The sequence below is a fragment of the Macaca mulatta genome, chromosome 7, assembly GCF_049350105.2.
Source record: "Macaca mulatta isolate MMU2019108-1 chromosome 7, T2T-MMU8v2.0, whole genome shotgun sequence".
NCBI classification, from domain to species: Eukaryota; Metazoa; Chordata; class Mammalia; order Primates; family Cercopithecidae; genus Macaca; species Macaca mulatta.
The window spans coordinates 147,848,611-147,866,305 of record NC_133412.1 but is presented as its reverse complement, the minus strand read 5'-3'; the positions used below and the strand labels follow the sequence as shown (position 1 = coordinate 147,866,305).

The following is a 17,695-nucleotide window of genomic DNA, read 5'->3' as shown; positions in this document are numbered from 1 at the left end:
ATCCATGAGGGTGGAGAGGCAGGACTGCACAGATGGCTTGTAATGAGGCTCTAATGATGGATCTTGCTGCTCCCCAGGAGGCTCTGAGACCTTTCAGGACAAGGTGAACTTTTTCCAGCGAGAGCTTCGGCAGGTCCACATGAAAAGACCACATTCCAAAGTCACCCTGAAGGTCAGCAGGCATGCCTTATTGGAATCGGTAGGTAAAATTTCATCTCTGTCAGCAGATGCCAAAGTTTTCCAATTGAACATCTATATTCTGCAGGTTACCTTTTTGTTTTGTTTTGTTTTGTTTTTGGAGACAGGGTCTCACTCTGTTGCCCAGGCTGGGTTGCAGTGGTGCGATCATGACTCACTGCAGCCTTGATCTCCCCAGGCTGTGATACTCCCAATTCAGCCTCCCAAGTAGCTGGGACTATAGGTGTGTGTCACCATGCCTGGCTAATTTTTGTATTTTTTTGTAGAGATGGGATTTTGCCATGTTGCTCAGGCTGGTCTCTAACTCCTGGACTCAAGTGATACACCTGCCTCAGCCTCCCAAAGTGTTGGGATTACAGGCATGAGCTACCATGCCTGATCTGGTTATCTTTTTCATGAAACTTAAATTTCTCTTTTTTAAGTATATCTGTAAAAGACAAATATACTAAATTCTGAAACCTACATTTTTCTCTTTACTTATGTCTGTTCTTCTACTTGATCCTACCAAATTTGGGGCAGATTTGTTGGAGGTATGTTATTGAGGGGAGAGGAGTTTACTTACTGGCCTTCAAATCTACTGAATGGGTTCCTGAATAGTCCCATGGAACTCCTATGTAGGGCAGGTGTAAATAGTGATTACAGAAGAAACTTCTTGTTATTGAATCCCTGGAATAGAAGAGCTCTTGTTGAATTAAAAGGAAATGATTTTTGTTGTCACTTTGGTCTGATGGAAAAGGAACACCTGATGTGTGTCTGTCTCCACTGCACAGACACTGGCATAGTTCTTACATTCCCCAGGAATGAGAAGGCTTGGTTCCTGTCCAGAAAGTGTTTGTGATGTTTGGCTCTGGTAGGTGTGACTGGAAACCCCTTTTCTCAGCCATATTCTCCGTGTGGCATGGCTCACTGTCTGAACCTAGCCTTGTGGATAAAGATGTCTAGAGGATAGACCATGCTTTGCTGAAAACCAGGATTCCTTGGTTGTTTTGCTTACAGCTTACTGACTTGAGTCATTTTTTACTTCTTTATGCAAGAATGTTTTCATTACTAAAACAAGGATTGTTTAAAACAAAAGAAAAAGAAAAAAACAACTTCAACTTTCCAACAAAGTGATGATGTAAAGACAAATCAGATTATTTTTAAAAACTTTAAATTTGAAGTTATGTGCATAAATGTCAGGTGGTATCATTAAAGCTTGTTTATGAGTAACATGTCTCCTTCAGGTAGTTGTAGTTAGTCCAACAGACAATGGCAGTGCTCTTGTGTTGTTGTCTCTAACATCCAGAGGATACCAGCCAGTGTTCTGACAATTCCCTTCCTTTCACTGCTTTTCAGTCTCTGAAAGCCACTCGGAATTTCTCCATCTCAGATTGGAGCAAGAACTTTGAGGTTGTTTTCCAGGATGAAGAAGGTCAGTTTTGAAATTTTATATTCATCTTTTTGAACCCTTCTCCCCACTCCCACCTTCTCTTACTCCCTCTCCATAAAAAAAAAAAAAAAAAAAAAACACCCTAGGGTTTTTTTTTGGTTTGTTCCCCCCCACCCCAGGGAAAGAGAACCATGAGTCAAGAGAAAAAGGGTAGTATTTACTGGGCAGGATAGCATGGAGGAGCTTGTGGAACACACACATACAGGGACTTGGAGGGAGGGTTCTAAGAGCCTGAACCTTGGTTACCTTGAGAGAAATGTCCATTTCCTGGGATCTCCAACCTCTGGCGTTTCCATACTAGGGGGCATTTCCTTAGTGATCAGAATACCATTAATCCTACAAAAAGAGGTGGGATTTCAAAAGGACCACAGTTTAGATGAGTTGCAATGGAGAAACACCAGGGTAGTACAATAGAGGGAATGTGGAGAATATAAAATTACTCAATAAACAAAAGTGGTAAGAGGAGGTAGGGCAGAGTCATTTTTTATTTTCATTATGCTTTTCAGCTCTGGACTGGGGAGGGCCTCGCCGGGAATGGTTTGAGCTCATCTGCAAAGCGCTGTTTGATACCACCAATCAGCTCTTCACCCGGTTCAGTGACAACAACCAAGCACTAGTGAGTCGGTGACGGGTGGGTGGAAGATGTGGATTGTGTTATCATGGGTAGACTAACCGGGATTTGAAATTATGAAACTGATCTGGGAACCTGAGAACCTGTGTCCTATTCTTTATTTTGCTGCTTAAAATATGAGCTAATCAGATTGTCTTCCTCCTCTTTGCCTTTATTATTTCATCTGTAAGATAAGCAAAAATGCAGACAGCTGAATATTTGACTAAAAAACATTATAGTACAATGTCTACTCTGCTAGTTATAATAATTAAGCCTCTTTCTCAAAACATATCTGAAGCAAATGATTCCTGTACTAGATCTTTGACTAGACAAAGGTGTCAGTAGAGAAGTACGCTTTGGCTGAAAGAAGTTCTGGTTTAGGGAAAAGGCATCACATCATCTGCTGATTAACCACAAACTTAATATAAGATTCTTAATTAAGTCCACCTTTGCCCTTTATCTTCCAGTCACTTGGAATTACTCAATGGTGGCTACCAAAAAACTAACATTTGGATGGGCTCTGATCCTCAGAGTGAAGTTCTTGTTCCTTTGGCATGGGGTTGGGGAAGAAGGGTCTTTCCAGAACTGGGCTTGAAGAAAAATGGCTTAGGGCCTTTCAGCCTCTTTCTTGAACAGGTGCATCCCAACCCTAATCGCCCCGCTCATCTGCGCCTGAAAATGTATGAGTTTGCCGGACGGCTCGTGGGCAAGTGTCTCTACGAGTCCTCTCTAGGAGGAGCCTACAAGCAGTTGGTTCGAGCTCGCTTCACCCGCTCTTTCCTGGCCCAAATCATAGGACTGCGTATGCATTACAAGGTAACGTCTTGGGTGTGCATTTTCTACTAAGGCCCCTGGCCATTAACCCTGAAATCTCTCCTCCTGGGGTTGTAAATAATAATTTTTAAGGTTGAGGGGATAAGTGGTTTTAAGCAGTTAAAACTTTCCTTTCAGGGCAAGAGTATTCATGTTCTGTTCTGTGTCTTTCCGCCTCCTCAGTACTTTGAAACAGATGACCCAGAATTCTACAAATCTAAAGTTTGTTTTATCCTCAACAATGACATGAGTGAGATGGAGCTGGTCTTTGCAGAAGAGAAATATAATAAATCAGGTCAATTGGATAAGGTGAGAAAGAGGACCAAAGCCTCTGGGTCCCATGTTCTCCAGTTTCCTATAGAGCAGGACTGTCTAAGATGACTTTCTGCAGTGGTGGAAATGTTCCATATTTGTGTTGTCTATTACATTTGAGTGAAGCAAAAGACACATATCTCCCATCTGTCCCACCGAGTCCTATTTCTAATTGAAAAATAACTGAATGATGATGAAGTGTCACTGTGCAAGCATATTTGGAAGAGATGGCAGTGTCTGTGTCAACATTCGCAGTAGTGATGTAGGTGATTTCTATTTTAACACAATGCCTGTATATTTTTAAACTTTTTGGCTGGGCGCAGTGGCTCATGGCCTGTAATTTCAACACTTTGGGAGGCTGAGGCAGGAGGATCGCTTGAGACCAGGAGTTCAAGACCAGCCTGGGCAACTTTGGCAAGACCCTGTCTTTACAAAAACTTTAAAAAATCTAGCTGGGTATGGTGGCATGTGCCTGTGGTCCTAGCTACCGGGGGAGTGTGGAAGGAAGTGGGCGCTGAAGGTGGAACATCGCTTGAGCCCAGGAGGTTAAGGCTACAGTGAGCTATGATTGCACCACTGCACTCCAGCCTGGGTGACACAGCAAAACCGTGTCTCAAAATAATAAAACCAAAACTTTTTATTAGAAAACGATGAGCCAGAGATATTTTTGATGCATGTGCTTCTATTTACATTGTGGTGTTAAACAGCATCAAATGATAATGATGAGGCTAAAGTTGCAGTAAATATAAAGTTAAAAGCAGAATAGGAATGATTGAAAAATTATGACCATTGTTACCACTATACTGATAATCAAATATCCTTCCTGAAAATTATGGGATTCCCAGCTGTCTGCCTTTGTACACATGGGATTAGACCTGACTTCCTGAGCTGGCATGATAAGGCAGCTAGAGTCAATAGGACACTGAATTAGGGTCCTCAGACCCAAGGTATTGCTCATTTTAATTGTGTTTAATATGAATACTAAATAATTTATTTCTTAGGCTCCTGGATAGAAATAAAAAAAAAAAGATCCGGGATTGTACATACCAACAGAAAAAACATTTTAAATTTTTAGATCCATTGAGAATCCCTGCTGTGGAGTAGCGTGCTATTGCTACCATGCTGTTGTCTTAAAAGCTGATCTTATAACTTCATTCACCTGTGGAGACAGCCTTGGTCACGCTACACAAATATTCCTGGATGATGGTTTTAAGCTGTGCTTCAGGGCTCTTTCAAGGTTCCCTTAGTAGTTTATTGGGGGTTACCAATTCTATTTGAGAGTCATACAGTTTGTTCAGTGTTTTCTTTGCAGATAGGAAAATTAGGGCCAAATAATTGCCCCTAAGGTCTGGAGGGGCAATTAACCAAAGGTCTATAGCAAGCTAGCATAAGGGCTGAGATTAGAATCCAGGATCTTCAAGTATCAAACTTGGCTCGTTCTGTTGACTCAGAGATAAAAGAATGTGTGGGAACAATTGTTCCCATCTGGGAATTTCTGAGACATAAAAAGACTCCTTTACTGCTTATCCGACTTTACTCTTAGTTGCTTAGAGAAAAGGTCAGTAGTGGTTTCATTTTGGATCATAGATTAAAACACTGCTAACAAGGAGCCATAATATCTTCTATTGCATCACTACTACTTGACTGAGTCAGAGAAGACCTTACCCAGACACCCATTTCTGAAGTAGAAGCTAGTATACAGCAATAGTGGTAGGAACCCTGAAGCTTAGGAACTAAATTAAACCAAGTGTGTTGGAAAGTTAAATGCACGGCAGAAACTTGTGACTGTTAGTGATGGAGGTCAGTAATTCTGTGTCTGTAAAACATACAGGCAGATGTCATCTTAAAAATTTCCATCCACAGCTTCTTGTCTGTCTTTTGCCGCCTGTTACAGGTTGTAGAACTCATGACAGGTGGAGCTCAAACTCCAGTCACCAATGCGAATAAAATCTTCTATTTAAATTTGCTGGCCCAATATCGGCTGGCCAGTCAAGTGAAAGAGGAGGTGGAACATTTCCTAAAAGGTGAGCTCCTGTATGTTCTTGGCTTTGAAGTTAAAACACCTGTATCCATAGTGTGGTTATGTATGACATTAACTTGTCTACTTTGTTTCAGGCCTGAATGAATTGGTCCCTGAGAACCTTTTGGCTATTTTTGATGAGAATGAGCTTGAGGTAAGTGCTTGCAATTCAGACTCCCATTCTTAACTTGGCATTTTTGTACCTTACAGGAACCAGCTTGGTGTACCTTCTCTTATGAGATGCAGCTGGAAAGCCATTTATGCAAGAGGTGGTTCCACTTTTGTCGCTCCTCCATTCATTGACCCTACTGCGGAAAGAGTAACGAATAAGACAAAGTTCCAGCCCTCAGGGGCTACATTCTAATGAAGTGAAGGAAACAAACCAAAAGATGTGATCATATTTCAAAAGCATTAGACTGCAACAGTATATAGTATATATTTTTATTTATATAGTAAATTCATTCCTATTTCAGATCCTGTAACAACTAAAATGATGGCTCTAAGATGGTAAATACTATTGTATAATTAGCAGAATTGAAGTCCGTATCAGGTGTGGGCAAAGAATAACATGAGTCTGTTGTGGCCTGTTGCTCACAGATGAGACCTCTGTACAAGATGGTGCGATGCAAGTTATTAGTTCTAAATTCCCATAGTTTATGTGAGGAGTGTCTTTCTACAAACTGTTTCTTTAGGGAGGAAGGTTTTCTTTTAAAATGGGGGGAAAAAGTAGTTTTAGGTGGTCTTGCCCGATTCTTTATTAACTGAAGTGGATTTGAGAACAAGAATCAAAATTGTAATTTTCATGTTTTATATCTTCAGATGTGAAATCCAAACAAAATGAACTCTCCACGGCTCAGCCTAAAGTTTCTGATAAACCTGTTACCTGGCACTGTTAGTTTTTGGGCTAAGGAGTAGCTACGGGCAAATTTTGTTTTATTTTGAAGCAAAGCATTTGTAACAATTTGTAGAAGTGAGTAGAAAGGAAGGACGTGGTATCTTACAGTTGTTCCACATCCTGCTCTTAGTTCCTCATCAGCTTAGCAAGTTCTCTTTGAAGGAGCCAAGGCTTCTCAGGCTTAGTTTGGGTTTTTCTTGTCTCTTGGTTAAGATGTATTCTTTATAGCTATTGGATGAGTACTTGCAGTCTGCTAAGTAACATGCTGGATCCTGAACCAAATTAGGACATCAACAAGATGTTTAGGGCTCTGATGTCATTAATGTTCTCATTTTTTGGCATACTTTTAAATTTATCTGATCAAGTAGAGGCAGAGCCGAAGGGAAGGTAGTAAAAGTTCAATCCACAAAAGAATGCATCCTAAGAAAAAGGAAAGGCCATCCAACAAATTCATAAATGGGACTGGGGATTTTGGGGAAACAGCTTGCCTTTTCTCCTTGTTATTCACAGGTTAAGTTTAGACCAGACTCTGAGGAAACACTTAGTTTTTGTTTGTGTGGTTTTGTTGTCCTTTGTTTCAATTAAAAATAATCCATAGCAGCAGTTCTTAATTAGGGTATTCATCAGAAATACCTCGCCTGTAATCCCAGCTACTCAAGGAGAGGAGTACTGCTGAGGCAGGAGAATCTCTTGAACATGCAAGGTGGAGAGGTAGAGGTTGCAGTGAGCCGAGACAGAGTGAGACTCTGTCTCAAAAAAAAAAGAAGAAAGAAATACCTGGGCAATTTTTTTGCTTCCTGCATAAGCTCATAACCTGTTCCAAGAGAGTCAGATTTAGAGGTCCAAGGTGGGGCCACCAACACTTGCACAAATATATATTTTAAAAGCCATGTGATTCTTTTTTTACCCACTGGTTAGCAACTATTGCCCTATTGTATGTAACTGATTTTCCTAAAGCAGCATTCTGGCATTATGATCTCACCTTCAGTCTTTTTCCTAGTAATGTTTTCTTTATTCTACATTTTGCCTGTTAACTTAGGTAATTTTGACCTTATATTGGGTCTTTGTCTCTCTGACTGTCATAGTAACACCTTACCATCTTTTTCCAGCTTCTAATGTGTGGGACTGGAGACATCAGTGTGTCTGACTTCAAAGCTCATGCAGTAGTTGTTGGTGGCTCATGGCATTTCAGAGAAAAGGTAAATGGACCAAACTTCTTCGGTTGGATTTGTGCCATGTTATAAGGAAAAAATTTCAGAAGGAAAAAGTAGAGGAAGCCGGGTGCAGTGGCTCATGCCTGTAATCCCAGCACTTTGGGAGGCTGAGGCAGGCGGATCACAAGGTCAGGAGTTTGAGACTAGCCAGCCAGCATGGTGAAAGCCCAACTCTACTAAAAATACAAAAAAAAAAAAAAAAAAAAATTAGCTGGGCATAGTGGCACATGCCTGTAGTCCCAGCTACTTGGGAGGCTGAGGCAGGAGAATCGCTTGAACCCAGGAGGTGGAGTGAGCTGAGATCACGCCACTGCATTGCAGCCTGGGCGACAGTGCGAGACTCTGTCTCAAAAGAAAAAGAAAAAAGAAAAAAAAGTAGAGGAGTCAAAGCAGTTGACATGTTTTCTGGGGAAAAGAAAATGATATATGGGGAAAGACAGGTGATTGTCCAGGCAGAAGGGAGCCCTGATCCCTAGGGGCTATCATGCTGACTGCCACAGGAGTAGTAAATTAGAGATGGCAAAGAAAGAGAACCAACAGTCAGTGACTACCCTCCTAATGGTGTGACAATGTAAATTCTTGAAGTGCTTGTCAAACTGTTCCTATCCTGTGTCCTCATAGAATGGTAACTGGGGCACAGCCCCACTTCAGTGTATCTTGTTCCTTCCACAGGGTTCTAACCCTAGGCTGTTTACCATGTGTGATCCCAGCCCTGTGCTCTCCCTGCCAGGTCATGAGGTGGTTTTGGACTGTGGTTTCCAGTCTGACCCAGGAGGAGCTGGCTCGGCTTCTTCAGTTCACAACAGGCTCCTCTCAGCTACCACCTGGAGGCTTTGCCGCCCTCTGTCCCTCATTTCAGATTATTGCCGCTCCGACCCATAGCACGCTGCCTACTGCACACACATGGTAGGTATCTGCCCGCCTGATGCATGTCCAGTGTTTGGTGGTATGAGTTAATCACTTCTCCCTTGCCCTTCCAGTTTTAACCAGCTGTGCCTCCCTACATATGACTCCTATGAAGAGGTGCACAGGATGCTGCAGCTGGCCATCAGCGAGGGTTGCGAGGGCTTTGGCATGCTCTGACCGCTCTCCTGTCATCCACTTGGCTCCCATGCTCTCTGGAGCTTCTGGGCACAAGTTACAGACATCATAACCACTGATCCTAACACACATAACCATCAGCCAGAAGATGCCGCATGCTCCCTTGTGTCTGGAGGATTGTGTCACCTACAAGCCTTGTCTTTACCTCACCTGCTCTCTGCCCATATCTACCACAGGCCACTTTGGCATGGTATGTAAGCTGAGCTCTTCATTCTGTCATGAGAAGAGGACCATGCTGCTGTCATTTATTTGGTCCTTTGAAGATCTCAGTAGCTGAGGGAGATGGCACACGGGGCTCAGCCCTGTTGGGAAACTAGTGTGGAGACCCTTAAATCTACACTGCTCCAAAACTCCCTCTGCTGATACTCCTTGGAGACACCCTCTTTGGCCCTCACTACTTGACCAGACTGGTACTTGAGTCCTTCTCATGGGTGGGGTGATTGCCTCTTCTCATCAGGAGCCAGGAGAGAGGGACAGATAGGAGGTGGCCCATAGGAGCAGTCCCTCTGCACAATGGTAGGCATAGGCCATGGCACTGGACTGCCTCTAATGAGGACTGATAAAAAGAATCTCTTTTTGTGGTGTCAGAACTGGAAAAAGCACTTTCCCTTCGGGCATTTCTGGAAACGATTATTAATCCACAAAGAAGAACTCTCTAAGCTTTTTCTTGAATTGTAGCCAGTGAGAAAAGCAGATAGACTGAAGAATATGAAGGATAGCTGAGCTGTAGCCTCCAGAGTGGGGCATGCCTAGGCGTGTGGCTGGCTTGGAGACTACTGATGCTTTTCCCTGAGTTGGTTATTGGCACTGAAGTATGGCCGGCTTGGGCCACTGACTTCCCTATTATGTAGTCTGCTAAAAGCTGGGGATTCTTTAGCGTTCTACTGAAGAAAATTTTGTAGCAAAAGATTAGAACAGTAAGAATAGTATGCCAGCAATCCCTGATTCTCTGTCTGCTTGGTGTTCTCTGGCAGCACTAAGACAAAGGACCAGGGATTAGGAGTTTACGTGCTTATCACAGGTCCTTGGGGTCAGGACACTAGGGACGAACATGGAGGTGATATGTTACACAGTAAACACCTGCCAACCCCTATACTCCCCTTTGCTCCATCAGTTACAAGGAAGGAGAACTAAGGAGGGAGGAAGCTTATTAGGTTCACTGTTGAATGATGATTGAAGAGTACCTGCTGCTGTCTCTTGGAAGATGACAACATCCTTTTTCATTACTATTTGAGAACAATTTCAAGATTCAAAATCTCATTGACTTCCCAAATTTGTGTTTTTAAGAAGGCTTTGCTGCAAGCTACCATTCCCAATGGGGCAGTCAACTCAGAATATTACAAGCCATCCTTATTGCCAAAACCAGCAAGTACACAGAGTCCTGAGACAAGGCAGGACTTTGGCAATGCCTTGGCCTCCTGGAAGCATGTCTGAGCCCTCCTGTTCCCAGGGATCATGAGGAACAAGCCCTCCTGAGCTGCTACAGTTCCTGCCTGACCTCACTCTTTCGCAGTCATCATTTGTCCTTTCTTGGCACATGGGTGCTGACCTCACTCATCCTTGGGGTCCGGGATCCAGCATCAGGGTCTCTGTACCCCAGGATCCTCCATGCCACATGGTCACTGCTCTCCTCAGGGACCAGGACAAGGTGCTGCTGCTTGCCCAAATGTTTTCCCATGGGATATGTACAGGAAGGTTTATCATCACCCTGGGAAACATGATGCTGCCCCCTTGGGCCCAGAAAGGGGTTTCCAGCTGGGGGCACGTGGACTGGTTCTGCTGTTTTTGGCAGTTGCTTTTCTGAATTCTCCCCTCCGGCAGCCTTCCAGAGACTGATCCTGGAGACTGAGTTGATTGTCTTGGCTAGATCTGTCATTTTAAGCTCTAGTCATAGCACTTTTTCAGAGCATCTTAGGCACCATTGCAACCCAACCAGGGCAGCTGCATCCCTGTGGTGGTCCTTAGGCACCAGTCTTTGTTAAACAAAACCCTTTGGTACTGTTGTGGTTTTCTATTCTTCCAGTTTACTCTCTCTGTCCTAACTTTATTCAAAAGTATCTTTGCTCTCTTGGGCCTTTTCTTTTACCTTTCTTTTTCTTTTGTTTTGTTTTGTTTTTTTCTAATCCTGCTTTCATACTAGCCAGTGTGGGGAAAAGGTACAATATGTCAAAGAGATGAGAGTGTGTTATTTGTTGGGCAATTTTCTATTAGTGTTTCTTATTTTGGACAGTTATTTTATTTATGTCCTTGTGACCCAGGTACTTGGGGGGCCAGCTACCCTTCTGGCCTTTAGCGTCTTTGAAGGAGACCAGACATGAGTGAATACCTAGGAGAGTGTCAGCATGTTTCTGGAAAATTGGCAGAGACCAAGCCCCGCTGCAGATTGCTCAGGCCAGGTGAAAGGGCCAGGCAGTTGCAGCTGATGATGTAAATATTTTGTACAGTAAATAAATAAATGTTTAAAAGAACTAAGAAGTGAGTGGCTGCTTTAAATGGAGATTCATGGCTTGACTGGAAGGTGGGGAAGGAAAAGATTTGGAAATGATTTTGCATTTCCCCAGTAATTCCTCCTGAAGTGGTTGGCTTGGGGTAGAGTGTACGCCTGAAGCCCAGGCCTGCCCCACTCTTGCCCTTTCACCCTTCCCTGATTGCTGTCCATGGTGCCAGGCAGGGCCACTGTCTCAGCCATGGGGAGATGAGGACAAGTGTTTATGCTCAGCTTCTGAAGAAGGAACCAGTTAATCAGTCTTTAAACATTAATTCATTGTTGTTTTACTACCTAGAAATTCAATATAGAAAATTTGGAAATAAGAAAAAGAACAAGGGAAATAGGCAAGTTGCTATCCAGAGGCAATCACTGTTAACACTTCGATAAATAGCCTTTTGATTTTCATATTTAAGCACACATTTGTCTCCCAACATCTCCCTAACCCACAAGGGGTTTACAAAGGTAAGCTTGGAAGAGAAGAAAAAAAAACAGACCTCTGATTTGGGACTAGAAGGAAAAGTATTAAGGACCCTGACTTTCTTGGGAAAATAATTATGATGTCTTCCCAATCTGGAAAATTAAAAAAAAAAAATTCCCTTCTGAATTTAAAAACAAAACAGATTCTTGCCTCCACCCCAAACATGCATTCTCCTCTTACCTCACCAAGCTCCTGAGTGATATGAGATGTCTTAAAGGGCCAGGCACAGTGGCTCACATGTATAATCCCAGGCTGCAAGGCAGGAGAGTCACTTGAGCCCAGGAGTTCGAGGCTGCAGTCAGCTATGCCTGTGTCACTGTGCTCTAACCTGGGTGACAGAGCGAGACACTGTCTCTCTCTTTTTTTTGAAAAGATGGGGTTTTGGCATGTTTCCCAGGCTGGTCTTGAACTCCTGGGCTCAAGTGATCCACCCACCTCCAAAGTGCTGGGATTAGCATAAGCCACCGTGCCTGGCTAAGACACTCTCTCTTAAAAGAAAAAAAATCTTAAAATTCAGTCCTTCTAACTGTGTATTTTAAGGTTATGTACAGTCCTGAATCTTATACACTTGCTGTTGTGGCTTTGAATAGGTCACTGTGAACATTGACCATTGAGTGATTTTAGCCCATCAAGTCATTCTTATGACTCCATAAATACTAGCTTCAGCTTCTTGTACACTGTTGCCTCTGAGCCATTGTAGATAGAGCTTTGAAACCTCTCTCCAGCTCCACTTCTCTCAGGACCACAGCAAGGTTCTCCAGCAAGTAGCTTGAACCCTAAGGGCTCCTTCCCTCTACTCTGGCTTCACATAGACCTTCGAGCATAGTAAACCAGTTCCAGATAATGTGAAATAGTAAAAGTATTACAGGGTACTAAAATTCCTTTTTTCTTTTATTTAGAGATGCAATATGTATAAAAAAGGTATTAACATGTGTAAGTTATGAGTAATTATAGGAAATGCACAAATAGCCACCATCCAGGTCAAGAAATAAAACATTGCAGCACTGCACAGCACACTGTCATACCATCCCACTAAAGGTAACTACTCTCCTGACTTATGATCATTATTTACCAGGCCCCTTTTCAAACAGCCTGTCCTCACGTTAATGGTGGGGAGGGGCGGCCAGGTGCAGTGGCTCAAGCCTGTAATACCAGCACTTTGGGAGGCTGAGGTAGGTGGATCACAAGGTCAGGAGATTGAGACCATCCTGGCTAACATGGTGAAACCCCGTCTCTACTAAAAATACAAAAAAATTAGTTGGTCATGGTGGCGGGCGCCTGTAGTCCCAGCTACTCGAGAGGCTGAGGCGGGAGAATGGCATGAACCTGGGAGGCGGAACTTGCCATGAGCCAAGATCGTGCCACTGCACTCCAGCCTGGGCAACAGAGCGAGACTCCATCTCAAAAAAAAAAGGGTAGGGGGAGGGGCAAAAACAGCCCACGTGTGTCATGATAAGAAGCTAACTAACGTCCATTTCTCCATGGTAATTTCTAGACCTCATAATTGGTTTGAAAAGTCTTCTGAGACCATCATTGCCCTGTGAGAATCTAGTCTGGATTCCTGATGCTGAATCTGATTAATTATTCCAAGACTATAAGGTCTCTTATTTCTGTAAAGATTTTGCCTCCAGATACTCCAAATTGGATACTCCTTTGCTTTTATACCCTCAGCAGGTTTTGTAGGCTGGGCAGCAGGAAATTGTTGAGTATCGTATATGTGTAGTAGTATTAAAAATGACTCAGCACTAACGTGTCTCAAAAATTGTGGAATAGGCCAGTATTTCTGACTCAGAATACTGACTCTGCACACCACCTAACAGAAAGCTATCCCAAAGTTATTGGTGAGCTTAGTTTTTTGTGTTTTTGTTTTTTAGCTTTTATTTGGAGTACTAGAGGATGGATTTAGAGATCTGCAGGTCATGTTGACCTTGGTTTGTATCCAATAGAGTGGTGCTGCCTAGAGTTCAGATATACCTTGTTATAAATATCCCTTTTTTCCCCTCCCAAATTAAATTCAATTTGCTTTAATTTTGCTTATATAAGGACATTTTTGTGATAGCCACAGCAGGGACCTGGTTCTCTGGAGTGAATTCAGGTGTGGTCTCTACAAGATGGGCAGTTAATTCTTGGAAGGAGATGTGGAGAACACAGTCTCTTTCCAGAAGTCAAGGAATGATACCTGTAGGTTTTTCAATATGGTATCGGAGGTGGCTTTAGCAAAGTTGTTCAGGCTATCGATATAGTCCTGGCTTGTCAATACTAGCCAGCAGTAGCAGCTTCTTAAACATGGGATAGTGACAATGTTGGTACCTCTAGGGACAGGGATCAGACACACCAGCACAGAATCATAGCATCCAGTCACCTTGCAAGAACAGAGTGGGACTCCCCATCTAGTTCCCCTTGTAGCCTTCCTTCAGGGAGATGATGAATAGTTTATCCAGATGAGGCCTGTGTTGCTATTTCCCTGGAATACCCAATAATAAGCAGGCCACCATGGCTTTTGTAGTCTGTGATGGCTGTGAATGCCTGAGACCAGGTTCATCTGGCAAACAAGGCAAATTTCCAAGTGAGGTTTTAGGAGTTCTCTCTTAGGTATGACTCTAGGAAGAAGTCAGCCTTGGACTACATAAGGAGGTAGGAGAGGAGGCTTCTTTGTAAACCTCATTATGTCCTCTACCAGGTGACCATCCTGTTGACAGGAATTTACTTGTAGCCTGTGTTTCTGACTCTAGGGGCCCTGGGCCTCCAGCACTCCTTGCAGGATAGGCATCTCATTTCACTGAGTGTTTTCTCAAAGAGGATACCCTGGACACATTTGCATCACGTGTGCAACATGGGACCCTCAAAGGATAGAAAACCATGAACTGATGGGCTTGATTTTTTTTTTTTTTTTTTTTTTGAGACAGAGTCTCACTTTGTCACCTAGGCTGGAGTGCAGTGGCGTGATCTCAGCTCACTGCAACCTTCACCTCCCAGGTTCATGCTATTCTCCTGCCTCAGCGTCCCGAGTAACAGGTGTGTGCCACCATGTCTGGCTAATTTTTGTATTTTTAGTAGAGACGGGGTCTCACCATGTTGACTAGGCTGGTCTTGAACTCCTGACCTCAGGTATTCCGCCTACGTCAGCCTCCCAAAGTGCTGGGATTATAAGCATGAGCCGCTGGGCTCAGCCAGATGTTCATATTTTTAACTCCCGTGGTTCAACTTTGGGCAAGACAACCTCCTTTCAGTATCAGTTGCCTGACCTGCAAAATGATGCTATTAACCAATTAAGAAAATTGACTAATAACATGGAGTTCTTGGGGAAAAAAATTTTTCCTATGTATAGCATATGTGTTACCATACTGACTATGACTTAGGGCCCTGGTAATTTCTGTAGCAGGAGGCTATATGGGTCTGGGGGCAGTTGAGAGTGCTAGAGTAGATGACTGGTGTGGAAATTCCCAGGGGGCAGTGACTCTGTTTTTCACCTTGCCATGTCCAGGCGGGCCAGAGAGAATGAGTACTGAAGACACCTAGCCCAAACATTCATGAAGAAGACCCCAAGTCAGAAGAGGCTTCTTCCTCCTTTGCATGATCCTGTAAGGATGGAAGAGGTATTTGAGGGAGCTGTATCTCAAGCCTATGTCATGTGGTAGGAACCTTGACTTCCTTTAATTCACCTGATTACTCAATCATGATAATAGCTACCATTTTTTTTTAGCTCTTCCCATATGCTAGGAGCTCTAGTATTTTTTGTCTCATTCACAACAACCCTGCAAGGTATGTCTTGTTTTCTCTATTTTACACAAGACACAGTTGAGGCACACAGAGGATAAGTAATTGCCAAGGTTTCTTAGCTGGCAAGTGATAGAGCTGTATTTGAACATGGGTCTGTTTTGTGTCAAAGCCCAAACTCCACACTTCTGGTTTGTCTCTAGCAGATTAGTTTAGACTAAGAAACAGCCCAGGCACTGGGCCACTGTGCTCGCTGACTCTGCCTCGTTCACTTGGTGATGCTGTGTGTGACAGATTAACACTTTATACCTTGGCTTACCTATCAGTCACTTGGGGATTTGGGATTCATGGGAAAAGGTCCTACTCATGCAGGATAGAGAGATTTTAAGAGATACAGCTATTAATAATGGCTTTAGAATCTTTTGCATGTAGAAAGTTCCTTAGACTACCAACTAATGAGCGAAGTGACTTCCAAGTTTAAGTGAATTCTATATAAAGAATACAAGACACCCTTGAGGACGTAACTGAGGAAAAAGGCCCTGAAATTTTAATATCCCTGCTTTGGTGGAAAATCAATAGGTATCAAATGAAAGAATGAGGTCAGATATGTTACACAATACCCTGATGTTTATCTCTGGTAATTAAGTCTGCAGAAAAAGACTTATTTGAATAAATCTTTTGTCTCTAAACTCTGCTTATATGAAATAGCACCATTTGGCAAAGGCCAAATTCTTGGTGGGTATCTCACTGAGGAAGCAAACATTTTCAAGAATGCCAGAGTTAAAGGGAGATTACACACACCCTAAACAAGACTGAAGATACTGTGAAATTATTCTCTTGAAACTAGAAGCATAGTATCTTCTCCAGGGTGAGGGGTTTCTGTACCTCTCTTGAGTGAAGTCGCTCTTTCTGCAGACCCCCACTTCACCTGCATTATGGATTTGCACATAAAGGAATTTTTCTGAATCTTCCCGTCTTCTACAGACCAACAATGTTCCCTCTCTCCTCAGAACTCCCACTTGAAGGAGTTGCCAAGACATTCCTCTGTTTGCCCATTAGCAGAGTCAGGGATATCAGAGTATTTGCAAGCCAGCTAGAGAGCCTTTGATGGCTTTTATGTTATGTTGAAAACAAAATGTTGTGTTATTGTGCAAGAGGAAGATTATGTGTGTGTCATCGTTTTGTGCTTGGTCTCCTACGTCCAATCCTGCTCTAAGTTGTCATTTCGTTTCCTAACCTTCTCCTCTCCCCAGTCGGGTATTTCTGTTCCATCCCTGAGTTTGTAGCCTCCCTTTTTTTTTCTTGAGTTCTGTGCAGCTCTGCATTTCAGCAGACATCTCCTATGCATCAGGCACTGTGCGGGGAGCTAGGGACACACAAGATAGAATGTGATCCTGGCCTCTGAGCAGCTTACAATCTTGGGAGACAGACATAAACAATCTATTTTCCTTAGAGTTTCCTTCTCATGAAGCTTGGGCACCCAAACCCATCACCACTGCCCCCACCCCCACCCAATAGTTTCTCCTGTTTGCTTGGTGGGGAGCATTTCTTTTTATATATTTGGAGACTTTCTCTAATACGGAGTTGCTGTTGCTACAAGTGAAATTAGTCTAGTTTCCCACAGAAAGAGAGGGAAGTTACTCTCCCTGTTGATTTTCAGAGAAGAAAGAACCCTTGTAAAGATAGATTCCAAACCAAGAGACCCAAGGAGCAAGCCCATTATTGTGCCATAAATAGGCCGTCACCTGGGCAGGTCCTGGGACAGGCTGAGAAAGGGGACTTGGTGATCTAAGGGCCCACTCTTCCTTTAATCTGCTCTCCCAGACAAAGCAGACCTGAAGTGTTGACTTTGGCAATGGGCGACTGGCCAGTAGCCTACAGCTCAGTGAATGAAATTAGAATCTTGAGTGGATGGGGAGTGGGAGGTATCTCCAACACTAATGGCAATCAAAGGGTTTGTGCTATGGTTATAATCAGTATGGCAGAGGAAAGTCAAGGGAATACCATTTCCAGTAAACTCAGAGGTGTGAAAAGGCAAATCAATTTTATGAACAGCCATGAAGTTGGTTGGTTGTGACCACTATGGGTGGAGACACTGAGCTTCAGTGGAATTTCCCTTAATATTAAACCAGGAAACTACAGTCCCTGGTTATCTCTCTGTCATATACAGCAGCTGACATCTATTCCTCCCTGGGGATTGGGCAGATCTTAAAGTTGATCGCCTAAGCTTCTGACTGGGATCACAGCTGGATAGGGGTTGGGTCAGGCCATTGCCTTTAGAAAACCAGTTCTTTAGGCTCTCTTTCCTATGGGATTTCTCTGAAACCTTGTTCATGATGATGCCAACTTGTGTCTCCTTGAAAAATCACAATGGAATTAATTAATCAATGGAATTAAACTTGGGTGTTCTATAGGTCTAG

At 43.2% G+C, this 17,695-nt stretch overlaps 1 protein-coding gene across 11 annotated transcripts in view; it reads left to right on the top strand.

Moving 5' to 3' along the window:
* Positions 1-17,476, top strand: part of AREL1 (apoptosis resistant E3 ubiquitin protein ligase 1) — a 57,576-nt gene extending 40,100 nt beyond the window's left edge. For 4 of the 11 annotated variants that reach the window (XM_015144116.3, XM_015144114.3, XM_077937844.1 and 1 more), the window contains 10 exons: positions 78-199; positions 1,534-1,609; positions 2,134-2,243; positions 2,874-3,053; positions 3,234-3,359; positions 5,257-5,386; positions 5,478-5,536; positions 7,387-7,476; positions 8,222-8,397; positions 8,472-11,060. In XM_015144116.3, coding sequence (XP_014999602.1) covers positions 78-199; positions 1,534-1,609; positions 2,134-2,243; positions 2,874-3,053; positions 3,234-3,359; positions 5,257-5,386; positions 5,478-5,536; positions 7,387-7,476; positions 8,222-8,397; positions 8,472-8,574 — 1,172 coding nt within the window. In that variant the 3' untranslated portion in view covers positions 8,575-11,060. 11 annotated transcript variants of the gene reach the window in all.
* Positions 17,477-17,695: the final 219 nt, after the last annotated feature.